The sequence below is a fragment of the Haplochromis burtoni genome, unplaced genomic scaffold (assembly GCF_018398535.1).
Source record: "Haplochromis burtoni strain Fernald_Lab_line unplaced genomic scaffold, NCSU_Asbu1 Contig_109, whole genome shotgun sequence".
Lineage (NCBI taxonomy): Eukaryota > Metazoa > Chordata > Actinopteri > Cichliformes > Cichlidae > Haplochromis > Haplochromis burtoni.
In genome coordinates this window covers 1,123,930-1,151,122 of record NW_024582470.1, presented here as the reverse complement: position 1 = coordinate 1,151,122, position 27,193 = coordinate 1,123,930, and the positions used below count along the sequence as shown (strand labels likewise).

At 39.6% G+C, this 27,193-nt stretch overlaps 1 protein-coding gene across 6 annotated transcripts; it reads right to left on the bottom strand.

Moving 5' to 3' along the window:
• Positions 1 to 162: 162 nt before the first annotated feature.
• On the bottom strand, positions 163 to 27,068 carry synj1 (synaptojanin 1). 6 transcript variants are annotated; one of them, XM_042223353.1, is made up of 34 exons: positions 26,867 to 27,068; positions 25,761 to 25,921; positions 25,465 to 25,551; positions 24,490 to 24,757; positions 24,120 to 24,345; positions 23,709 to 23,792; positions 23,264 to 23,341; positions 20,957 to 21,018; positions 18,480 to 18,576; positions 17,308 to 17,483; positions 16,795 to 16,876; positions 16,560 to 16,712; positions 15,243 to 15,408; positions 14,895 to 14,918; positions 14,193 to 14,384; positions 13,438 to 13,522; positions 12,954 to 13,094; positions 12,675 to 12,867; positions 12,434 to 12,592; positions 11,904 to 12,060; positions 11,625 to 11,751; positions 11,245 to 11,457; positions 11,082 to 11,160; positions 10,751 to 10,916; positions 10,451 to 10,633; positions 9,863 to 9,991; positions 9,634 to 9,672; positions 9,377 to 9,415; positions 9,123 to 9,161; positions 6,665 to 6,703; positions 5,952 to 6,004; positions 5,657 to 5,846; positions 4,864 to 5,192; positions 163 to 3,848 (listed from the first exon to the last, which is right to left on the bottom strand). In XM_042223353.1, exons 2-34 carry the CDS (start codon positions 25,882 to 25,884, stop codon positions 2,850 to 2,852), a joined length of 5,178 nt encoding a protein of 1,725 aa, XP_042079287.1. In that variant the 5' UTR covers positions 25,885 to 25,921; positions 26,867 to 27,068; the 3' UTR covers positions 163 to 2,849. The 6 variants fall into 6 exon arrangements, with proteins under 6 accessions (XP_042079287.1, XP_042079288.1, XP_042079289.1 ...); XM_042223354.1 differs by lacking the exon at positions 23,264 to 23,341 and having other exon boundaries at positions 26,867 to 27,067; XM_042223355.1 differs by lacking the exon at positions 23,264 to 23,341 and having other exon boundaries at positions 15,243 to 15,399; positions 26,867 to 27,066.
• Positions 27,069 to 27,193: the final 125 nt, after the last annotated feature.

Sequence of the window (27,193 nt, the reverse complement as noted above, 5' to 3'; positions counted from 1 at the left end):
TCGTTACTCATGATGGCATCTTAAGGAAATAATTAGGATCTTTTAAAAGTCCTTAATTTAAAATAAATATTATGGCATAACAATGTACTGTATGTTTCTAAAATTTCAAAAGACTATCCAGGAATAAGGGGCATTTTTATGCAGTCAAAAACCAACAAGTACTCATGTCAACATACATTTATTTATTTTTTGCATACATACAACATAAACTGCTTCATACATAAATGTGCTGTCTGCTGTGCACATAAATTATGGAACATTGGATATTAATGTGAATTACAGCTCCAAGTTTTCACTTTAATACATACAGAATATGTTCCACAACACAGACTCTTAGTTACTATGGATTATAGCCATAAAAAGGGACACCAACCTCACAAAAGGAGCATTTTATTTCCTATAAAATGTCATCTCGAACTGTGACATGACACAAAGCGCTGGCTAGTCACCTACTGTTAATGCAGATACAGTATCTACTGCACACTTTGAATAACACAGATGCATTTTAGAGATGACACTTACATGTAAGCAGAGGCAGCCGATACACTTGCTTACATAGAGAGCTACTGCCTTCATTGCAGTGAATGAAGATTATCTTTGCGTATTTTACAAGTGTTTAAACAGAAAGCAGAAGCATTAGTTAGGTGGCGCGTTCTTAAATCTGATGTTCATCTTTCATGAACCACTGTAATGCTTTTCAAATAACATAATTCCTGAAGGCTGGGGGAAATGGCATGTGTCGAGGCATGGTACCTGTTGCTCATCCTTCTGCAAATCTATTGCTTATCATCACCGTCAACGTTAACGCTGACTAACAGCAGTGAAAAAGTGAAGTAGGTAGTACAGGACAAAATACTGACACATCACCTCTGACAACACACACATACACACACACACACACACACACACCTGAAGAATGGTTACGATATCAGTGAGGCTCAGTCATAAAACACCCTCAAACAACTAAGGGATAGATATCACATGTGGATCAGAAAAAGCTGAGATTTTGACACCCAACACTCAAATCAAACTTCTGTCTGGAATGTGGGCCACACTGGAAATGTGTTCTGCTGACGCATCTGGGTCTGAGCAGAGTGTGTAGTTCAGTCTAATGAAGTCAGTCAAGATGGTACTCAGAGTACTCAATTGTACAGAGGCATTCTTATTTAGATGGAGAGTGGCATGAGACCCCCCCACCCCACGAAACAGTCCTGTCTTGTATTGTCAACATTGCTGCGTAAAAGCCTGTGTGTAGCCTCTGGCAGGCTGAGGGAATACATACACAGCTGCAGCCAGGAAAAAGTGAATACAGTAGCTGTTAGTGCAGAGCCTGTAAGGAAATACACCGCTTATACTCAAAAGGGAAAAGCTCCGGTATTCCACTCTTAAGTCTGTACACGCACTCACATCCAAATACAAACACTGTCAAACACGATAAGAGACGATTATGCACTTCAAACACATCACTTCTCACCACAGTAACATTACGATTATTCAGAATAAGTTCTATTAGAAATAAGAAGCATTTTAAACAAAGACTAAAGTGGGAAAAAAAAGTGCCCTCTTGTTGATGCATGGCATGTGCTTGCTGCCATGAACACAGATCACATCATCTTTGTACTGTAACACACACACCACATTCTTTAATAGTTTAGTGTGATGCTTTGGATGAATCAAGAAGGATCAAAAAAAAAAAAAAAAAAAAAAAAAAAAAAAAAAAGCCCTCAAGCTCGTTTCAGGCTCAACAGCCAGGAGCGCACACGCAGTGCATTTCAGTTACTCTATGCAAACCACTGACACTGGCACACACACACACACACACACACACACACACACACACACACACACACACACACACACACACACACACACACACACACACACACACACACACACACACACACACACACCAACACCAACACCATTATTTTCCATACTGGAAACACACATTTACACATAACTTCTATGTATAGGTTTTGATAGAGGGCTACAGAATATGTTCAGCTAAGCGTAAGAAACCTGAATGAACAGAGAGAAAACAAAATGCATTTCTATCCGCTGGATGAGATGATATTAAAGAGCATGGCTCCCTGGGTGAGCAGTCACATTAACTGAGCTGTGCTGTCTTTTTCCACACTGTGGCTTTAGCAAGGAGGTGATGACAACCTCCAGTGCAAAATAAAGTACATTCATGATAAAAGCAAGCATACCATGTAATGCTATAATTTTTTATCTCACATACAAAAGAACAGAAATAAAACTTACAATTAACGATATTTGCAAATCAAAGAAAACTGCTGCGGACAGCAGCAAACATCGGGGCAAATGTAAACCTGCAGTGCATAACCTTCTGTGACGATACTGTGAAAAGTAGATTAGCATCAACTCCGGCGAGGAGCTCATTCAAAATGAAGGATATGAACCGTGGTGTGCAATTTTAAAAGTTACACAGATTTAGGTAAAACTTTGCAGGCAAGTGCAGCGTGGTGCACGGCCAAGGAATATTTTGATATTGCACAAGTGAATACACAAATGATTTGTGCGTATAGATATACTTTGATTAACATACTGTAGACACAGGCACATGTTTGCTGCCATGAATAAAAAATAATGATCAGAATGATTCTTAGTAAAATAAGTGTTAATATCCGGGAACGTAAAGTCAACAACACACTTTTGGGCTCATACTCTTCTCATCGTACTGCTCGAGATACAAAGCCTTTCCTGTAATTCAGAAGGGAATTGGTCTATACTTCTTAAATACTGTCTCTTTTGTACATACACACATATACACATTTATCATAGATCTATACATATCTGGATATGCCCTTTACATATGAACTGTGATTCTATCTTTCCATTGAATCCCTGGGGAATAAGCCGTTGTCAGTGGGTCCCTCTGGGAGCTTTGGGTTACTGGTTGCAGTTCTATTTGGGATGGGAGGAGAGAGGGTCGGGATTGCTGCAGGCATGGAAGATAACCACTCTGGTTCTAAATTAAACACAGAGCTGGAAGGCTGCATCTGAGTTTGGGGCACGAGGGAACTGGAAGGAAAGACTGGGTTTTGTGAAGTTTTGCTTGGAGGTTGAAAATCATCATCGAAAGTGACCCATTGCTTAGCTTGCTTTGCTACTGGGCCAGGTGGCTGGTGTCGAGGCGCAACGGCAGGTGGAAGAGATGAGGGTGCCACCATGGGTAAAGTGGGAGGAGGAGATGGGTTAAGGGCAAGAGAGAGTAAAGAAGCAGGAGCAGGATTAAGACTGGATGATGGTCCAAACAGAGACATGGTCTTTTGGAGTTGGGTGGTGGGTACAGCTGCAGGAGCTCCTGTTTGAGCTGGGGTGGGTATCAGTGGTGGAGTAAGAGACACAGTTCTCTGAAGGTTTGCTGTTGGAGGCGAAAGCTGAAAAGTGAAGTCAGGTGTGAGCGGGCGCCGTTGCTGCTGCTGCACCAGTGGGCCAGTGAAGGGGTTGGTGCTGCTGGGTCGGGCAGGAAGTGGGTCAGCTGAGAAAGGGTTGGGGGAGGCGCGTAGCGTCTCCTGAGAGCGACTGCGAGACGGGACCGGAGGAGGAGGGAGCAGCGTCGAGGCAAATGGTGACGGGGTGGAGAGTGAAGAAGAGGAGGATGAATCAAAGGCTTGCAAATCTGCTAGAGTGGAGGACTGGTGGGAGAAGGATGATGGGAGAGTGGTGGAGGAAAAGACAGTTGGCGTACGCCGGGAGGATCCTCTGGTCAGTGACTGGGTGGTGTGCCAAGAGGATGAGGAGGGCAAGAAATCAGATGTAAGTGTGTCAAAGGGGTCGGGCTTCCATTGTGCTTCTCCTTGAATCCCATTCAGTCCGTTTGTCTAAGAAAGGACAAAACAAAGAAAATGCTTCAACAACAAATACACTGTGAAGATATGAACCACGCACTAATATGACTGGAGTACTTAACTATCAAATGAACCATATATTTTGAAACAAATGTTGAAGGGACCCCTTGGTTATTCCTTGTAAACAAACTTGACTTGAATGACATTCATAACACAACATTGCCAAAGCTTTTTTCCCCCCTCCAACTTGTTTCCCCACCCATAAATGGTGTGACGCGCACGCACACACCACTACAAAAAATGGTTAAAATAAAACAAATCAAAGGAAATGTCAAAATAAATTCTGATGTCATTGGATATGAGCTCACTCAACATCTGCAGCACAGTGAACCCATATGAAAGGACAAGTGACAGGAAATGGATAACAGCAAGCATCACATTTACATCTGTTTTTCTTATTTTCCCATCCTTCTCAAATCTTTTATGGTTTGATATGTTGACGGACAAAAGAAGTAAAAACAAATGACGCTCCGCTTTATGAGCCTAACACACAAACACAAAAAATATGCAAGGCCTTATAGGAGAGCAAAACATTCAGGTTTGGCATTAAAGATAAAATCGATTACAAAATAAGAAAAAGGGAAGTTACTGGGTTTAATGTATGAAAGGTTTTAACATCAGGACTGTGCTATGGAGGATGAGACAAAAAGGTGGTTTAATATCAAGTACCTTTCACCCTGAGGGCTTCTCCAGCTTGTGAAAAAGAGACAAATGTATCAGAAAGAGTAAAGCAGAAAGAAAGACAAAGAACACTCAGCTCATCTGACAGAAAGGAAGCAGAAAAAGATCTTTTTCTATTTTTGTAGTCTTTAACCCACAGCAGTTTCATAAGTAGGTGTACAACATCTTATTTAATTAACCGGAGTTCAAAATCTGTCAAACCCAAACAGCAATCTGGAAAAAATAATCTCACTGTACTAATTAAATAAGTGTGTAAGTGTGTGTTCACTACTTCCAATAATTAAATGAAAAGAAAGTTGGCAACTACCTGTGCAGCTGGGGCAGTCTCAGACTTGGCAGCGTCAGGCGGCAGAGCATGAGAGGAGCGGGAACGTGGTGGGGGTTTAGGAGAGGCTAAACTCGGCTGAGGCCCGGCGGGGGCGGCAGCAGCAGGTGCAGCAGATGGATCTGCTGCTTTAGGGGCTGGCGCTGGCTGTGGCTGGAGAGGAGCTGGAAGTGTGGGCTGCATTGGAGGTGGAAGCTGAGACTGAGCTGGAGGGGCAGCTGGCTGAGGCTGCATGGGAGGCTGCATGGGTGATGAAACCTGGGGCTTCACTGCAGGTGGAGCTGCAGGAGGTGCTCCTGAGGGTTGAGGACCTGAAGAAGTGAGGCAAGAGTGAGGAAACAGAAAACAGTTAAGGGTTAAAGTTGCTGTGTGACAACAAAAGACTTATTAATCAAATTTCCAGGTTTATTTTTTTCTGTGTATAATTAAATTAACTGGCCATTTGAACACCTCTAAATGTAGCCTCTGTCTGAGATGGGCTGTTTTAGCTCCCGTCTCTTTTAGCTGTCCTTCCTTTGAGCCTAACATGTCCTGACTGGCTCGCAAAAGGAACCTGCCCCTCTAAGACTTTTGATCCTTACAGAAACAAACAGTGGTAGCTGGATTTCACCAATTCATCTTGATCTTTAATCAAAATGGCAATTTATTAAACACACCAGAAGCTGTTTTAGTTTGAAGAACGATTTTGGCGACAGTTTTCACATTGGAATATCTCAGCAATGCCCCACTATCGATAATACAATTCATTAACCTCTATGAAAACGTATTTCTTTACCCAGAGGCAGGTCAGCTGGTTTGGTCTGGGCACTGGGCACAGGTCGTGGGGCTCCAGGGTGGGTATCTGAAATAGGGCGAGGGGCCCCGGGATGCACCTCTGGAATGGGCCTTGGTGCTCCAGGGTGAGATGGAGGTGGTGGGCGAGACTGAGGTGTCACACTGATTACCCCAGCTCGAGGAGGGATATTCTGGAGGGTGAAGAAAGAAAAGTGAATAGAAATTAGGAGGTGGGCAAAATTTAAAAAAGAAGAAAAAAAGAAAGAATGATGATAAATCTTAAGTATTAAACTCACTGGTCTGGAAGCACCTCCTGGTCCAGGTGCTCCTGCTGCTGTCTGCCCTCGACCTGAGAGACAAACAAAGTGTAAGATAATTTGTTCCAAACAATACTGACCATGCAGGGTGTGCCCTGTAGGTTGAGATTCACAGAACAGGGACTTTTAAGATTAATAAGTTCAAGTTAGAGAAAATTTTAAAGCGGCACTAAATATCATTCGAACAGACTGCAAACTGACCTAAACCTATGACAGACCAAATTCCCTGTGGCTGACTTCATAATTAATGATGACTCAGTCATTCCTGAGCTGCAGGAGGTCTGGGAGAGAGGCAGGCCTTGTTCTGTGAGCCAACTGCTTACCACAGAGAAAGCATACTCCTCATCTTTCACTATTCTCTTCTTGAGCTCCTCTCAGAGCCTGCAAACATTTTCTCACGCCACTTGGATGTCCGTCTCTGTCTAACTAACTCCGTTAACTATACAGTCACCCCTGCCAACCACACGCACCCTTAATGTAACAGAGAGATTTAGCTAACCAGAGTCACCATACAAATGAGTCAGGTCACCAATAGGCTATTAATCCAAACCCTATCCTCCAGCCCAGGACAGGCGTATTTTGTATCAGGGTATTAACACATACCCAAGTAAAACACAACACAAAGATAAGCTCCCTTGTCTTTAATAGTATATGGATGCTCAGTGAAGCGTTGCATGCTATCAGGCACTCACCTGCAGCATCTGGCCGAGGAAGAGCAGGGCTTTTTTGTCCTTTGCAGCACAAAGGAAACCAAACCACATTTTGTTATACACAAACTGGAATAGTACTGATGGGATATACGTGCCCCCAAGGATAGTACGGTATAAAAAGCAGTAGCAAAAGCATATGCTGGCAACAATACAGCAGTGCAGTGAAGCATGTGATGCTGTGAACACCCACCTGCCACCTCCAACTAATCAAAAGGGATTAGCCAAACTGAATTAAAGACCACCTCAAAGACCAAGAGATTTCCCTTCAACTCACATCATCTCCCCAGGTTTGACGACAACAATCAGACAACTACTCGTTTAGTCCGTAATGACAAAAGACACACTTGTCAGGTATCCTTTTCATCAGTATGTGCAAATGGTTTTTAACAAAGTATGGAACTCATGACCCCTGATTTATTTTCATTGTCCAACTTTTTATACAGTTGTAAAATATATTTCTAGAACCCAATGACCTCTGGTGGATGCCGTGTACTGCCAGTGAATATTAAATGGGAAGGAAGAAATATAACCTAACCTGCAACACATCTCTCTTTCTCAAACACGCACACACAAGATTAAAAAGAAGACTCAGAGTAAAACATCTGTAAATCATCAATGTCATATAAAAGTCTAATTCACATTGATGACCGGGCGCAAAAATACAGGGATCTAAAAACAACTCCTCTCTGGTTACCTTGACTGGCCCTCCTACCAAGCCGTGGTTTGGGAAACTGGACACAGTCTTAAAGTCAAAGAGGGAAAACGATGTTTTGAAAATAAAGCACAGAAGGACACATGATAACCAATTTATTAAAACCAAAATTACTAAGTTTTGGTGTTGTTGAAACATATGTACTCGAATGTCTACTATATAAATATATATATATATATATATACATATATATATATATATATAGGTATATATATATATATACGTATATAATAGGGCGTACAGTATATATTGAATATATTTAGGGATACAATATGAGATAGAATAGGTCTAATATATCGTCACATTACTAATTATAACTATTACAGGCTCATATATATATATCATACTACTCAGAAATCGAATAAATACAAGAAAGAGTAACCAATGTCTAAAACACTAAGAATACTGCAGAACTCACAGAGGGAGTACAGAGGGGGAGACACTAATGACTATATAAGAATTTATATCAGGGGTATCAAACATAAGGTCTTGGGGCCATAACTGGCCTGCCAAGACTCTAACCTGTGAAGGACGTCATACATTTTTATCTTTTAACCGCGTTTTAAAAAGTTTCACTGCTTTTCTTGCTGATGAAGACCTCCACCATGGCCATTCACAACACATCAACATAATAAATTATAATTAGTAATGTTACACATTTACTTTTTAGAATTTAAGCCCAAAGATTCATACGGACAGATTTCTTTCACTTACCACACCAGCATTTCATTATAACGTAGCAAAACTGAGACAAAATGTTGAAAATAAAACTTCTTTATGCTGACATAAATCACTGGTTTCACCGGTCTGACCCATATCGGATCTAAACATCCCTGATTTGTATCAACTACAAAGAACAACACACAACAAACACAAACAGACAACACAGACAGACACACACACACAGACATACACACAGACACACAGACACTGACACAGACACACTCACACAGACACACACACACACACACACACACACACACACACACACACACACACACACACACACACACACACTATGGAGAGTACTGGGAGGATGCACATTTAAACTTGACCTAAGTGGTCTTCAGCACATTTCAACTGACAAACTTCATAAACACAGTTAATTTTGTAGCTGCTCCCTGTAAACCAAACAGATCCAAATATCTCATTTCAAGTTTTCATGACACCCCAGCTGAAAAGCTCCAGCTAAATCCACAGTCCATCCAGATGTGTGTGCATTCATTAAGGTTCAGGTATATGTTGCATTAGTGTTTCAGCAAAAAAACCCATACATTTGGGAGAAAAATATTGTGTGTAAATTAAACTTAACTATAAGCCAATTTAAAAAAAATGCATTTAAGCCTGAGCAGCTCTCAGTTAGCAAAATTAAAAAAAAAAAAAAAAATCAGTATATAATGTTAAGTTATATATCTGGTGTTATTTGCTCAAGAGCATCTCTATGACAGCTGAGCATGTATGGCCAGTAATTATTAATAAGCTTTTTGTAATATGTTATTCCTACAAAGCTTGTTTGTAATTAAACTCTAGAAGCAAAATGATGACAATATTCAATATTTACATTAATCTGAAATCTCACAGCATATTCTTGTTTTACAGCACACACACAGACTAAATGTTCCCAAATCAGCACCGATTCATTGCTCCCGTCTGTGTGCAATTCAAATGAAAAACAGCATCTGCTACATCCAGTGCTTACACACATCAACTGCACAGCAATCACTTTACCTCCAGAGTGCCTTCTAATTGGCTCAGGGCTCACGCCTCCTTTAGAAATAAGGCAAAGCATGCGGGAAAGTGAAAATGTTAGCATCTGCCTACATGCCATACAATACCGGGGAAAAATATTAAACTACAAATCCAAATTCAAATTAAAGATTTATTTAACAAATTTTCTCTGAATAGCTCTAATGGAAAACAGCACTTGCTAAAAGCAAACGCTTACGTAATGTAAGCATTTAACTACATAGCAATCACTTTACCTCCAGAGCTCCTTCTATCTGGCAGAGGGCTCATGCCTCCTTCAGATATCAGGTAAAGCATGGAAAAAAGGTGAAAATGTTATTATCTGCCTATATGTCACAAAACCAGGCAGAATAATTAAAAAAAAATATATCCAAACTTCTAATTAATGTTAATTTTTAGCTGCTTATCGATGTGTAGCTGGCATATAAAACAGTGCCTACTGCATGGAATGCTTAAGCAACCTAAGCATTTAACTGCACAGCAATCACTTTACCTCCAGAGTGCCTTCTAACTGGCAGAGGGCTCATGCCTCCTTCAGAAATAAGGCAAAGCGTGGGAGAAAGTGAAAATGTTAAACTCCACAATGCAATACCAGCCAGAAAAATCAAATCTACAAACTTCCACTTAAAAGTGACATCTATTTTCTCTAAGGTTGCCTGCTTATTTGTTCTTAAAAATCAGGCTTCAATGAAATGTATGCATGACTCCAGAATTTACTCTACCTGAAGGTGGTGGTGGGCGTTGTGGAGGTGCTGGTCTGGCAGGGGGGGCGTTGGGGCGAGGAGGAGGTGGACGTTTGGGCTCCAGGCCTTGAGCTGTGGGGGCACCAGGCTGGAAGTCAACAGGAGGCCCTGTGAGGAAAAGATATATATGTAAGAGGTAAATTTATTTATTTAAAAAAAGTAAGTAGATTAAGTGACATTTTCCCCCCATTTCCAAATGGGTCGAGAAAATGTATTCCTGCCCAATTTAGAGACATTGTGAAAACATGCACATTTTCCCCAACGGTTTTTATACAATTTCTTGATCTAACAAAGCATCTGTTTAGTTTGGACTTAAGAAAATATTATGTTAAAAATGTCACTTAAACATCTCTCAAAAAGAAAACAAGTAGTTTACTGTAATATACACATCATCTGCCAACACTAAACATAAATTACATCATCACGTATAACATTCCCTGATATTCCTTCCTCAGTTACAATGGACTTCAATCTACTCCCACACATTACAAACAACAAAATTACAGTTTACATTCCAGCAGACACAGACCGCCATGAAAGCACTTCTTTACTAAGTGCCGTATTTACCTTGCGATGGTCGGGAGGGCTGTGCTCCACGGCTAGGTCTGCTGGGTGCAGCAGGTTCTCCATGGGTGGGGGAGGGACAGGGGCTACTTCTGGGAGAAGGGAGAGGGGAAGATCCAGGGCCAGTCCCTGCTCCAGGCTGCAGGTGCTGAGGAAGGATCTCCTCAACCTCCTCGTCCACATCACCTGGTACGGGACACAGGAGGGCATGAATTAATAACTGGAAACAGTGCCCTACAGCCATCATTTATAGTGCACATTTTTCAGGATAAGGACTGGGGTTGCTTGGCAGCCATTCTTCACCTTCCATGTCGTAATCATCATCACCCACGTCTGTATCTTCAGCAAGCAGGGTGGAGCTGGCAGATGTGGGAATGCTTCCACAGATCCTCTCCACACTCATCTCTTCCTCCAGACTCTTGATCCAGCCTGGACTCTTCAGACGGATATCGATCACCTTGCCAAGGACCTTAAATGTAAACCAGGTGATACAGGCAAGGCAGAATAAAGAGAGTAGTTACCACATACACCACCGACAAAAAAGGGTTGATAGACATTTATATGAGAGTTTAATAGTGATTTTAAATGTTTTGTCTTTTAGCTTTGGAATAATTTTATACTCGTGAAGACTTACAGTGGAAGCACTGAGAGACAGAGCAGCTAGAGCAGAGTACCCTTCCAAGAAAGTCACCCACATCTTCTCCTCAACGAACCTGCCCAAACAAGGCCACTGTCAATACACACTAACCATCTGAAGGTGATATGCCTGCCTCTTTGTATTAAGATATCAGGCTCACCTAATGAGGATAACTTCTCCAAAATTAGCAAACTTTTCCAGCAGCTCGTCTATGAGTGCATCATCAAAGTAGTCGTCAGGCCCGGAGGAGCAGAGTGACACCAGAATGGTGCCATCTGGAGGCCCCTGCCGGGCAATGACATCCTTGTAGACCTGATGCCGAGCCTCTGGGTCCACTTCTAGGATGTCCACATCTATCACTGCCACCACAGGCCTACAGATAGATACAAGGGAACGCAGGTCACTCCAATGATAGCGGCACTTGATTTACAAAAAAATGCCACATTTTAACCACCTCTGTTTCTAATCTATGTGATGAGATAGTTTAACTTTACAAAGTTTAATCTAAACCTTCACACTTCTATGCATGCTGTGAGTTACCTGTGGTCTGAGGTCTTCAGCTCAGCCCTTCCGTAGTACTTTAAAGTGCCAGGGCTCCAGGTTTGTTCTACATCATCATCACTATCTCTAGATGAAGAAGCTGCTGCTACTATATTCATCTCCTGGGCTGTAAAAAATACACAAACACAAATATATATCAATGCAAGCATATCCTCTGAGCTCCTATTTCTATTTTTCCTGTGTTGCTTTAGAGATCTGTAATAAAAGGGAAAAATAATTTGGTTTAGATGGGTTATACACACTGACTTTGCATCTAACCTGTTTTGTCAAAGTTCCACTTTCTCCTCTTCCAAAGTATACGGTCAGTCCAGGCGGGCGTGCGGCACTTCTCACTGGTGTCATAGTCTTCTGAGAAGAGGTCATACTTATAGGTGGGGGCAAAATCTAATTTTCCCTCAATAAAACCTCGAAAGACCTGTGGAAGACATTTTTAGATTAATATCTTCATCACAGGATCTTTTTTGTAATCCAAAGTACATTTACATGAAGTAAGAGACCATACTATACAGTCATTTTATATAATTAACATTACAACACAGAACACTCAATTTTTTATTATTTTTTTTTTACAAACCAAAAGTTTGATATCTTAAAAATCACAACATAAATTATTTATGTAAATCTGACATATTGCAATATATATTGAAACGGTGAAAAATACTGCTCTGCTGGTATCATCACATTGTTAGCAGATGTCCAGGCTCAGTCCCACAAATTAGCAGACACTCAAACATGGATGCGTAAAGTATAACATCTGCATAATTATGCATGTGTGCTGTAGGCTTTACCAAACCGGCATTCTTCTGGTCCAACAACTGGTCCCCTGCTGTCAAGGCATCCCAGTTCTGCTGCTTGATGAGATCTTTTACTTCCTCATTAGGCAGACTTATACGATAGTTAAAGTCTCCACACCAGAACACATAATCATGTGAATACAGCAGACGGCCCTGGTGGGTAAGATTTATGTTATTAAGCATTTAACTTAGACAACAGGGTGTTTTCTTGACTTAATAATGTTATGGTTATTACCATGGGGAAGCTGAGTCTGCGTGTGATCTCATTGTAGTCGTCATTCCTCTCTTTGACCTGTGATTGGCCGGCAGCAAAGTGGGAGCAGACGAAGCAGATGCTGGTGGTATGGAACAACAGGCGGATTGCCACACCTCCTTTATTACCTGTGGCGCCACCCATTCCAGTTTTTACAGTATCAACAGCTACATCCCTGAAACACAACGAATATCAGATTACATCTACTACCATACACCCCTAATTATATAACTACTAATGTGGTTTCTGTGCAGCTTATACCTGATAAATGGTGCATGCTGTGGGCGGATGAAAACAAAAAGACACACTCCCACCAGCTGCTCTGAGGCAAGCAGCACATACTTGTGGTCCCGTGAGATATTTTTTTGGAGCTCAGCAGCCCACAGCTTCTGGTTGGTAGTACTGAGACAGGAACAAAATGAGGCATTACAGTACAGATGATAAAGTTAACCAAATTATCATGTTAACTGTCTAACTGTTAGAAAACCCTCAAAGCAGTTCATGTCATAGTTCTGGCATTGTCTAATGACCTGAGCAAGTTTTAGCAAAATCAAAACTGTAAATCCGCAGCCATTGCTGGAAACAACTTTTTTTTCTACTTTCTACTTTCACTTTTAAAGCAATCAGTGTATCGTTGAAGCTTATATTTCTTCAGTTTTTTAAAGGAAAAAAAAAAGCTCTAGTGTTGTTGTAATAACTATGAGACAAAGTTCTTTAATCTTAGATCACGATCTTGCACACATACCTGGCACTGACAATGTTTCCCGCATTCAGTTCAACCATTTCCTCGAAACCGATGGCAAAGATATCTATGGGGTTTGTTCTGCTGTCTGTAAAAAGGACAAAAATCTAATTAATGATCCATACATGTAAACATTCTAATACCTTGATATATTCCATCATAAGAATATGGAGGTAGTTTCTAGATTTCAATAAATGTCTTTTAACTACACGTGCATTATTTCAATTTTAACTAATAAAAAGTATGTTGGCATAGTATTGCATAATTACTGTAGGAACAGCAAAAGTGATTAACTATACTGTACCTACAGGGTTCTGATAAAGGACAGCAAGCAAGTATATAACTGTACAAGTTAGTCAGAAAATATCAGCATCTTAACATTTATACCATTAAGCATTAAGTACCAGAAAAAGAGCATGAAAATGTATTCATAACAATCCACCTTTTCTAGAAGCATTAATTACAATTTATTGTACTTTCTAAACATTAAATGATCAGATTTAGATGTGACATCAAACTTATTTTGCCATTCCAATTGGTATCTCAGTTTCGTGAACTTATATAAGCAGTAACTTTTCATATTTAGTATAGACATGAGAATTCTTCCCATCTAAGGGAAAAAATGTGCAAACTGTCAGAAAACAAACAAACAAACAAAAAAAACCCCACCCAAATATTTCTCTTACCCAATAAATCTAAAGATATATAAATATATATCTGTAGATTATATATACAAAAAGTCCAAAACACTGACATACCCTGGAACTCAGGATGTCCTGCATTCTTTGGAGCATCCAGCAGCCAGTCGTTGAGTGTCTGGTTGCGGAAAGCAATGCTTCGAAACTGTTTACCCCCATTGACATTCCAGGTACCGATGCAAACACGAATCTGCTTGGGCCTTGTGTATTTATGGTAGTTCTGACACATTCCCAACAATACTCTTGGAGATGCTGCAGAAGGGAAAGGATTTGAATTAAAATGTAATTCTACAGTTAGTTTAGTAAGTTTATGTATATATGGACGGCTGCACTCAGGGTAACAAAACTAGAATGGGAAACGCTAACCAAAAGCAACAAAACCAATGGAAAGGTGGTATTCATATACTATGAATGAAGACCACAACAATGTCATAAAACATGGGGCATGGGAGAAAAGGATGCAAATCAGAGCTTGTGCTAAAATACAACAAAAGGTTCACATAATCAACCTTGGTAATGGTTCACTGCTGTCTGTAAAATTCCACTTAAAGGCGTGTTACATTTCAATGCAAAATTAAAAACATCTTTTTTAAAAATTACAGTTTAAGAAGCCTGATGATATGCAACAGATAGTCAATTAAACCACTACCAACACTGGTTTTCAAACAAATGAAAAATAAAAAGTAAAACAAATTATAGGACGAGGTTATGACAGGGTAGAAAAAGATCCATCCACTGGTAGCAGTCTGCCAGTTACTATACCTGATTGTAAGACAGGTTCAGTGACTACAATTGTGTGCGAAAGCAGAGAGGGAGAGAAGGGAAAGAAGTGTGGGTTAACCAGCGCTGTAACAGTTAATACCGGCAAAGCAGTCAGTCAGGCCGGAAGAACGTTAATATTAAGCTTCCCACTTTAGTGACACAGTAGCTTTTGGCTAACAGGGCTATAACATACAGGAGCATACAGAAAACATATCTAAGCAAATAATTTTCTCTTGATGGCAGAGAAATAAAATTATATTATGAACATTAAAATGTAACTATTCACCCCAAATTTTAGGCAAGATACATCCACTAATCCAATGAACACCCCCCCCCCCAAGCATTTACCATAAAGACTGGAAGTGGTGAGCAAAGCCCGAGCTTTGTCTGCCAAATCACTGTTGAGTGTGGAGCCTAGCCTCAGGATGTCTATAGCCTCCTGCTTTGAACTGTCAAAGAAGTTGTTCTGGATGGTCCGAGTCACAGAACGAGCTCCATCTTTCAGCTTCCCCGCCTACAATAACGACAGGTATTCACACACAGTGCAAAAAACAATTACATAAAGCCACCTTAATTTTTAACAATGCTCTCATTTGGTGTGAAGAGCCTGTACTTTCCGTTCCAGCAACGGAGAGAACAAAAGAGGACCACTTCAGAGAGATCAAATGAATACAGATTGTGACAGAAGAACTTTAAAATGTCACTGACTGATGAGCAAGACCGTTTGATCTACAGACACTGATAATCTAGACTGATTCCTTCAGTTTCCAAGAAGATATCAGACAGTGCCCGATGATCATTCATTTTTTTCTTTTCATATTTATGTAAATCAGTGATGAGATCTCCATGGAGTGTCCACAGCAGGTTTTTCTAGGACAGGGAACCCTCAATGGCAATACGACAAAGAAATAAACAGAGGTCTGAACTAACCCTCAATCATCATCACCATCCTCATTTGACCCAGACATGGAAATCAATAATTCACCACGACGGCTCAAAAGAAAACATCAACTATCTTGTTAACTTACCACACAGGTAGAGAGGTCCAGAGGACAGCCGAAAGAGACAGCACACAAGAGTTAAGAAACAGAAGCACACAGTTCTACACACAGAAGATCAGCTGTCCATGCAGAACTGTCACTGCAGGTACTACATGCCCATTATTTATATTACATACTAAGTCCATACTTGTATTATAAACTATAATTTATGCTTTAATATCCAAGTTAAAACTAACATTTTAAAATTGGATCGTTTCTATTTTTAATTACAGCTTTTTATGCTTCCCCCTCTGTTTATATACTAGAATAAACCCATCTTTGGTTCGGTGCATTTCTATCCAGTAACATGACTGCAGTTCAGACATATCAAATGTAGATTTTTAATATTTAAAAGGTCACACGCTTTAAATATTAAAAGTTGTGACCTATGTAGTAGTAGTAGTAATAAAAATAATAATAATCATCATCATCATCATCATCATCATCATCATCATCATATATCCAGAAGCAACAATTAAAGATTGCTGGAATATGCTGTGCTTTATCAGGTAGGCCATAATCTGGCTGCTGGCAGGGAAATTGAAAAATTATTTGAAGTGCTTCAATTGTGAATTACTGCTAACCTGCGTATCGTGTGCATTTTTACTGCAGTAAAAGTCTGTACCTTGGCCTTGCCATCCAGGGCCCCGGTGCCTGCATAGATCTTACTGACGGAGTCACCATTAGCGGACCACATGGTCCTAAAAACCTCTTGAAACCTGGCCACCAGCTGTGGTTTCTCTGTCAAACCCATTTGTTCCAACTGCTTAGGCAGCATCTGAGGAAAGGAGGGTGACAGGGGTCAAACTAAAATCCTCTTTAAAGACTACAGGAGCAGACAAGCTCAGCAGTACTCTTACCTCGAGAGCAAAAAAAGCTTGGACACTGTTGGTTCTATCCAAACAATCCAGGCAGTTGGTCCTCATAGTCCCTCCCTGAGTCCTAAAACCACACAATAAAGAGTTATTGCAGCTTTTTTTCCCTCCCATCATGTACACTTAAAACTTTCACTGGTGCCAATGGCATAATAAAACACCTGTGTACACAGGGTATCATTAAAGGCATTTAACTTATTAGTTTACATAGTGCTAAAATTGCTGCATGACTTGTGAACATATCATGAACAGAAGCTTCAACTCAAATAATAATCAGATGCAACTAAAAAAAACAAAAAAAATTAAAAAGGTACAAGGGAATGTTTTGGGTTTGATTTTTTGCATAAATAAAAGTGATTCTGTGTTTTAACAGTAACAAGAAATATTTAAAAAAAAAAAATCCATCCTCTTCCACTTATCCACTTCAATGTTATAGATTACAGATCGCTCATGGGGTAAGAGGTCGGGTACGCAGGCATGCAAGCACCAATTTCTCACCTTAATATCCCAGTTTCTCCAGAATAGTAGAAGAAACCACACTCTTCTATGAATTTGTTGAGCTGGGGCTTGAGGACACTGTGAAGTTTGTCTGCCTTTCCACCTTTCACATTCTGATGGTAGTCAAAGTTCACCATTTTCACTGCTGAAGCATGTTCTGATGCTTTCAGGTGACTCTAAAATGGTGAGACAGGTAGACTTCCTCAAAATCAAATCTATTGCAAAACTATTTTGCATGTAAGGTGTGTTGCCTTAACTGAAGGGAAAATTAATTTGCATTGCAAATCATTGACCTGAATTCTTGAAGCATGTCATAGTAATGTGTGAACATCCCGGTCGCATAGTCAGAAACCATTTTATATATTTTAAACACAAACTCAGCTCACTGATGACATCAACAGCATTTATGGCAACCCTAACATATGACACCTTAAGTCCCAACATTTCTAGCTGCTGCAAAACATGTAACATCTTTTGCATTTGCAGCTATATGTAAAATAGTCAGATGTCTATTCATATTAATGTACAGAATTCACCTGCTTGCTGCTACTACTGCACATTCACCCAGTGTGTGTGTGTGTGTGTGTGTGTGTGTGTGTACACACACACACACACACACACACACACACATATATACTATATATATATATATAATGTTTTTCCTCTACACCCCCCCCCCAATTTTTTTGCACATGTCGAGGAGCGTGTCAGGCTACATTTCACTGTGTGTTATACTTGTATAACTATGCAAGTGACAAATAAAGAACCTTGAACCTATATGGGGTTTTATACTTCATTATGTAAACTTCCTGTGTGGTTTGAGGGCAACTACAAGACCACAGAAAAAGACAGGGTTCGAGATCTTATGATAAAGGGTAAAAATAGAGGATGCTATGGTGTGCAAATATGTAAAATAGAAACAAATGAATAATGCTCTTTACTGACTCATTCACCAGAAAATACAGTAAGAAACTGAGGTAGTCTTTCTTGAGCAGCAGTACCCACCCACTTGAAATATTTTTCCCTGCCTTTATGGCGTGGGCTTACGTGGACACAACAGAGAGAATCTGTTTGAACATACATAGCTTACTGCTAGTGTATTTTGGAATGTCATCCTCAGATAAATATCTTACAGCACGTCACTGTTAACAGACAATGTATTGACCTCTCACCTGAAACGCTTTGCTGAGCATGTGTTCCCCTTCTTTACTTCCAAGCAGGTTGATTATCACCTGCTTACCATACAATCGCCTCAGTGCAGTAAAGTGTCTGCAAAACACACAATCTGATATAGTAAGCACTTTATAAAAATGACATTAAGCAGATTTATCTTATCCTTTACAAATTTCGCTTAAAATAAAATAAAAAATTCATACTTTGTAACAATAATTAGGACAGACAAATACAAATGACTTATCTATGATTAAACACCAACAGCCTAGTTTGCATCAAAAGTCCTGTCACTGTAGCAACCTTAACACACAACTCTGTGGCATACTGTTGTGTTAAACGATGCAAACGCGAGCGCTTCACCCACATTTGCAACTTAAATGGGACCTGTAATAAAAACTTATTTAGAAGCAGCGTATGAATAAATAGTCTGACAACATTAAACTCATGCAGCCCTCAGTTCTTAACAACAACACTGACAACACAACAGCAGCAGCAATGATGAGCCTCTTTGCACACTGTGAAGTGCAAAGTGGCAGACTCGTTACTGAGATTGTGAAAGAAAACGTGTTCCTAGTGTCCAAAACAGCAGCACTGTTCCTGTAAACACTATAAAAGCCTTTATTGAGAAAAAGCTCGTGGTAGTCCTTCATCAAAGCACCTGATCAACAAACTAACGTGAAGAAAAGCAAACTTTTTAGCTGCTCAATCCACCACAATCTGTTTTACACAGCGAAAAATTGAGGCTGTGACTGAAAACTGATGTGAGTAACTTGTTATAGCTTTGCAGATCTGTCAAGATCTGCAATCCTACTGAACACCTATAGGAGACAAAGACAGTGCTCTTTATCACCACTAAACACCAAAAGAGGGATTATTTTATAAGAATGGTGTTCAATCCCTCCAGTGATATTTGAGAGTTATGGAGAACTGCTGAGGTGCTGTTCTGGCAGCATCTGGTGGCCTAATACTTTCTAAGACACTTAATATTGTCTGTAGGCCTCTTATCTTAATGTTCCTCACAGCTTAAGATTTATATATCCACATGTGGCTCAAATGTTCTCAAGCTGTTCAAGCAAATGTTCAAAGCTGTTCTGAGCTGCACTCTCTTGTTCCATTGTCACTTGTAAGGCCTGTTCCTACCTTTTAATCTACCTTGCCCCTCTTATGAGATTTCCTCTACAAATGAATGCGGGTAGAATCCAGAAAAAGGACATTTCTATCCATGTCAACCAAAAGCCTGCACAGGACCTTAAAGCCTGCCTGGAATTCTCTTCTGGTTATTTCTTACAAGGGGGTTATAATCTTACTATAGCCTGTCTGTTAACACCACTGTTAAGATATGTGCTGAATTAAAAGTGATATGTAAAAGCTTTGACTGCAGTCATATTAATGGAAAAGAATACATGTGTAATGACATTCTTGGCTGCAAAACAAAAACTAACCAGATATCACAAAGGATGACTCATCATCCCTTAGCTGAATAGATATTAGAAAGATTAGTAGCCCTGACAACTACTTAGAGGGAAAAAACAAATAATGTGTTAAACAGTACTAATGATTTAAAGTCTAATATACATTCATATTCATAACTCAATTAAAATGCTCCACAAAAAATGAGTAGAATCCAAAAGATCTGGAAATCAAAGAAGTGCTGACAGAACTCTGTAAGACATATCTGCTGGAATGCACAGTGAATGACATGGCTACTTTGAGACTGGTTGGGTAGCTGCTGTGGGCTGATAAGAATGGAGTTCATACTATCAAGGTGTAACCCACAGATTCGGGTCATCATTTTTGTTCTTGATGACCTGAGTGTATGCTTCAGCAACAATGCATTGAGCTTAAAGCAAAGGAACTTGCAGCTCAGTTCTGTTGTTAACCCTACAGCTGTAACAAGCCAGTTCACAGTGAAATTCTAGAAAAAAGAAAAAAAAGTTTCATTTTATAAAGACTAAAGTCAAATTGTTCTTACTGGGAAAAATCTTAACTTATTTAATGATTATTAAAACATTTGCGTATGTAAAGAAACATTTATTTTTAGCAGACGGACATTAAGACATTGAGAGAAGTTTAATTTTTCACTTTTTTGATATTTAAATTTAACCAAAAAATGTTTGTATTTAATGAGGCACAAATAAAGATAGCTGTCAAGAACAGGCACACACACACTCATTAATTGAAATAATGACTTCCAATTTGAATGAACTACCTGTGATTAATGTAAACCACAGGTTATCAAGGCTGATGGCTAAATAAGGGCTACTAATAAACCAACCTCTGAGGACACACTGCAATTAATGTCTTCTTCACAGACCTTAATAGTTTTTCCTCTACTGTGACGAGTACATGAGATATACAGGAATAATATAGCATTTCCTCTGTGGTTCAGAGGAGTGGCTATCTGTGGTAGGCCAGATAAAGCTGCAGGAAACTGCTACACACAAAAAGAGCTGTGCACACAAAACAATTTAATTACCTTTCAAATGCCGGCGCATTTGCCTCAAATCCCCTTGAGAGTTTGACACGATGAGAACCAACCTGGAGAGACACAAGTCACAGTGTCCTTCTTTGGTGAAAGATACCAAAAAAGCCTGTTTTCTAAACACATACACATTGCAGATGACCAGAAAACCCTATGATGACAAATGGATTTCGGAAAGAAAGTGTAGACATCTGAAATGAGGAAACGAGTTCTTAATAGGGCCCAAAAAGAGAATTGCTTAGGAAAAGAGCAACATAGGTGCAAAACGGGGAGATTTGTTCCAACAAAGACACTGAGCAGCAGACAAATGATACATTGTAATTGATCAGCATTTTCCCACATTTAGCCTCTTTTTCTCATATTAATTCTCATTTTGAAAGTATGCTGACACTGAGCAAATCATCAGTCTCATAGGCAAGCATGACCACACGAGTAGACCTGGATAGGCTTTGCAAGACATTGGCATTGTGACTGTACTACGCAAGTCTCTTGACTCTGCAGAGCATGTCTCTACTTGTTCCTTTGTTATCCCTACCAATTTCTGCCTCACTCTGAGTTTACATCTTCTCTTCTCATTTGTGCATGGTGGCTCAGTGGTTAGCATAGCAAGTAGTCCTGGGTTTAAACCCAGGAAGGGCCCTTGCTGTGTTGAGTTAACATGTTTTCTCTGCTTATGTTGGTTTTCTGTGGTTTCTCCCACCATCAAATAACATGGCATCTTAAGGCTGGCTATCTGGGCCCAGGACACTCTTGCAAAAGAGACTCTTAGTCAGCAGAGTTTTACTTCCTGTATAAACAAAAGTTGATTCTCTCTGTGTTCAAATATTTCTCTTACTGTCTGTGACAGCTTGTTAAAACAAGAAAAAATATAGCAACACTCCCTCATATTTCAGCTAGTGACTCAGGATGCTTTCTGTGTCTAAAAAAACTGTAGTTTCTCTGGAGATAGTACTCGGTAATAGACCTCAGTATTGACTTTCATTGTGTTGTGGAAGGTTTTTACTTCCCTAAGAATCTTATATTTCCCTTTATTCTGCAGTGTGTGTTGAGCTTAGAATTAATCTGCTTTGTTTGCTTCTATGCGCCAATGTGGCCGAGCCTGGGCATGTGTGGAAGGGCTAACATTTTTGCTCCATGCTGTTGTCATTTGTCACTCCTCTCTTTCTCTACTGTTGAGCAGGTCTATGCTTTGCATATTTTATAACTTCCTGAGATGGCATCTGAAACTATTCAGGTTACAGCTGTACAACTCAGACCTGCAGAATAACTGCAGTCAAATCAGTTTTCTTACTTGCTCTGAATTCAAAAGCATCAACTGTTCTATGCAACGTTAACTAAATAAGCTTTGTCACCAACTACAGGAAGAGTTTTTTCACATTTCGTCTACTAATCTATAAAGCAGTAACTTATTAAATAAACATTTTCAAAATTATTTAGAATTAACTAAGAGGGATCAACCAATCATTTTAATGATTTACAGCCTTAATACTACACTACAAATATGATTTGTAGACTAATTAATATCTATGTCTAATGTGCACTAACTGAGAAAAAAAAATTAATCAGTAAATTTTACCATTGATAAACCAAATGTACAAAACCTGCTCAGGAGATATTAGAGAGTATGAGGAGGAGAGCTTAAAAGCCACAACTGGTGGGGATGAAGATCTAAGGCAGTGCTTTAAAGCAGGAGGACTACAGTTTTGTCTGAAAACAACCCCAAGCCCAATACCCAGTGTTTTGACCAAACCAATGACTTTGTGGACTGAATAGGTGATTAATTTGGTCTTAGCTTTTTTTAAGAGCTCCTGCAAAATTGAAAAGCTCTGTCCATATTATCAAATTAAATACTCATCCAGTTGCCTGGTGAATATCAGCGGACACAATGAAGGGAAGTGCTTCGGGAATGTTTTCAGATCAGGTTCTCTCACCTGACCAAAGATGTCTGGGAGCTGAGGAAAACAGAAGAATGCCCTTTACCAAACACTATCACTGTCATTAACCTCCCCCACATCTGATCTAATATTCCAGACTGTGCAATGTCAGGATAAAGGGAAGAAAATCCCACTTGTGTTCTTTGTGATGCAAATTAAATATGTGATTCCACTTCCTGATCAAAATATCAAAAATATTTTTACTCTGTACAGATACTGAGTATAGGAAGAAAATTCCATCAGGGGATTCCCTGATTTTCACAGATATCCTTTGTCATTGCACAGGGGAACACCTATCTGCAGTCTGAAAGCACCAGCACCAGCAAAGCAAAAAAAAAAAAACACAACACAAACAAAAAAGTTATACCAGGTGGAGGTTCTCAGCCAGTCTATTAGGGTGCCGATTCTCATTCAGTTGCAACAAAACACCCTTAATGGACTTTTTCTGAACACAGCAACAAAATGTGTTAAAAAGTGTGTGATAAATATATGCACTCCATTCCCTTCACACTGTCTTAGACAGACACATCTGCCATTTTTAAACAGTAAAACCTTTTTTGGCTTGTTCTGCAAATGACCAGTGCCAGTTTCATCAGTTCTTTAATTCACGCACACTGTTCCAGCAAGCCAAACTGAGCCTCATCTATAACTACAGCATCAATGATAATAATGACCAGCTTTTTAAAAAACAAACAAACAAAACAACACCCCACCCAAAGATCAGGCCTACTTTCATTTTTTTTTTAACTGTGTGGCTTAATATAGGAAAACCACAATCAACAGTTGTATGGGATACATTTAGCTTTCATTACCTGGATTCCCGGCTGTTCCCAGAAAAGAGAAATGGACCCACGGATCTGTATGAAGGATGAGACTTTGTCATCCAGGAAAATAACCTGTTCAAAACAAGATTACAAATTTGGTTTAGTGTATAATGTAACATTTTATGAAAAGAAATTAAATCCTAAAATAAGTAAGATGGGAAAAAAACTAAACAAAAAATACACATTGTATAAAACATCCATCTGCATAGGTGTATACTCGCGTGTGGTTTGTAGCTGAATTTTCAGAAAGCAAACGTAATGTAAAGCAGAAATCATAAAACAGACTACGTGTCGTTATAGGGCATGAGCACAACCTGTCAACACATGCTTGATCCTCAGCTTTTTACGGTGTCATTTTTATGGCAAGTATAAGGTTCCAAAAACTTTAACAAATTTCACCTGCTCAGTTTCCACAAAGTTGGCCACTTGTCCATCATCATTTGTTCCTCGGACATTGAATCGCGTGCCAGCACGCTCTGAGCTTAAGCGTGAGAAGATGCATGCCTTGGCTTGTTTGTGCCCTGCATAGATGGTCCTGATCTCCACACCCCCACACATCAGCCTCAGCAGCCAGTCGTCACAGTTTACACCGTAATGTTTTAGGTGCAGATGCAGAGATTGATTCCTAGTGATTCACAAAGTCAGATGTAACCGTAAACACAGAGAGCAGTTTTGCAAATCACAAAAGTTCCCCATATCACAAAATGAGAAAAACCATAAATTATAGCATATCTATAATGTTGGAACAGTAATGCTTTTAAGTTCCTACCAAAAGAAGCGGTTGTCTGTAGTGTCTTCTATGATTCTGCGATGTGCATTAAGACTCAAGTCCATGCTGACTCCAGTGGAAGACCAGGCAAAGTAGAAATGTCCTGAGTTTAGGACCTTTCGCACCTCAGCAATTCGTTCCTCATCTCCTGGATCATTCTTCAGTGATATAAAGTCTGTCTGCGTGACCCTGAAAACTTCTGAATCCTGCACCTTGCCCACGGAGCTACAGCCTGTCACAACTACAAGACTGTGGAGCATGGAGTCACCTGTGAAAAAAAATGTGAATATGAAAAAAAAATTACCATATTTAGTGCACACCCTTCTCTTATTTCCAGTTTTCATATTGTTTTTTTTTTAAATTCTTTGACACTACTAAGATATCTTTCCAAGTTCAAAATAATTCTTTATCTTATACTGGGTATGGGTGAAGCTCCTCAGTTCATTCACTATCTGAAGCAAGCCATTTCAGCTACTCTCCTTTAAAAGGACAAATTCCCTTTAAGCCAACTATCATTTGATGGGCTAGCAAACAAACAGACTGAACAGCAGGTGGGTGGGGCTGCTATGCTCACAGCCAGAGTTGTGTGCCTGATATCACAATATGAAGGATATTCTCTCTTTCTGACATCATGAAGATGCAAGAGTAGAAAAAAAATTCCTGGATATCAAATGTTTAGAACTTGATAATCTGACCTCACTGTTTAAAACACAATTTTAATATTAGCATCCACAACTGTAACATTATATTCTGGACAAAAAATGGTTAAAATCGCAAGCCACTCAAATCACAGCTTTAATCGCTTACAGTGCTTTTTTATTGTTGTGATAACAAGAGCCTTGAAGGGCACATGGAGGACATGAGAAAGCAGCTTAGAAGAAAGCAGCAATGGTGAAAATAATCAGAGCAAGTTCACAGTCAATCAGGAATGGACCCATCTAGGAGCAACAAGCAAAACACATTCTCACGTCTTACCAAGGTTTAGGCGAAGAACACCCAGAATTCCATAGGCATCTACTATCTTGGTATATGTGTTTTTAATAGCATCCTTCTCTGCTGCCGCTAGAAGACAAACAATGGCAACAAAATTTAAGGAAAATATTGCACCACCTTCCTTTGAAAATCATAGCAATATATCACATCCACCACTACACAATAAGGGATACCCATCTTTTAGTTGCATTGCCTTTACAGCTTCCTTATTTGGTGCAATGGCTTAAAAAGAATGTAAATCATATCTTATTATAGTATAATCAAACAAGATGCCTTACACAGAACAGCAACAGCTGCTGATTCAAACATGAGGCATTCCTCCCTGGCCCTAGTTTCCACTATGACACTGTAAGGTGGTGGGTCCAGCTTGTGGTAAATACGATATCCCTTGCTGAAGGCCATAATTGATCCAAGCTGGAAAAAAACCCTATGTTATTACCTGGAAAACAAGAGAAATTAAAAAAAGAATGACAATAGATCAGAAAAGAAATATTCTCACATAAAACACCTGCAATTTAATGACGATGAAAGCATCAGAAAGGTGATCTCAAATCTGCTCACTTTTTTTTTAAAAGATGTCTAGCTCAATATCAAAGTTATTACAGTTTGTATAGCTAACAGACTAAACCAAAGGCAAAGACATAAACGTTTCCATAATTTTGCAACACTCTTATTGTGAATTTAACGATTTCGGGGTTTCTTTTATTTATTTTTTTCAAATTTCTATTTAAACTCATAATTAGGCAATAATTAAATTCCTAATCCGGAAAGGGGGTAAACTTGCATTGCGAAATCCGAAGCTTAACGTGAGATCAAGTGCAGATGCAGCTCAGGCCCACGCCTATAATTAACTAATATAAAAAATTAGTACTGCAGGTAACTCAAGATTGCGAGTATCAGGAGCACTGCGACTGATAACGGTACTTGACAGTTAGGCCGGGGGGGGCTTAAATACCATCCATTGGACAGTCACGACTCCGTAATGCAACGGCAGAACAAACGCTAACGTTCACCAGCGAGGTAGCTCAAATGCTAGGTTTTGTGCAATCCTAGACCGACAAGTAAAACGACAGATGACAGTATAAAACGAAAGTAGCAGTAGTAGTAGTAGTAGCTGCCTTTAACCTCTGCAAAGCTACATGGTAACGCTAGCCAAGTTAGCTGGATGAATCACAGGGATAGCTATGATTCGCTAGCCTACAATATTTTGATGGTGGCACTTATCTGCATGTCCGGGGTGACAAACTGTTACTATTATATACATTTAACAAAGTCGGCCATGTAAAACATTTACACGCAAACATAATTTACATTTCTGCAATTCTTACTATCGACCGGTTTTTAAAGAAATTATGTAGAAGTAACACAATTTATCTAGTCTTACCGTCTCCCCCGCCGGGTTGTAACTCCGCTGTCACAACATAATCCTTCCCGGTGTGTTGGCAAAATGGTACATTCCGACGCAAACGTCCGCCTACCTCACGTTACCGTAATAGCCAAGGAAACGTAAAGCGCATGCCTTAGTACAAGAAAGGCATTGGAGTATGTAAATTAAACGTTTTGCAAGCGTGCAATATTTTAAATTCGTGCTAATATGCAGTTATGAACTACCCGACTTAAAAAAAAAAACACCATGAAATGTTTTGAGCAATTCCACCTATGATTGACAGCTGCTTTAATCCAATGAGTCCAACAGAGAACACTGCCGTCC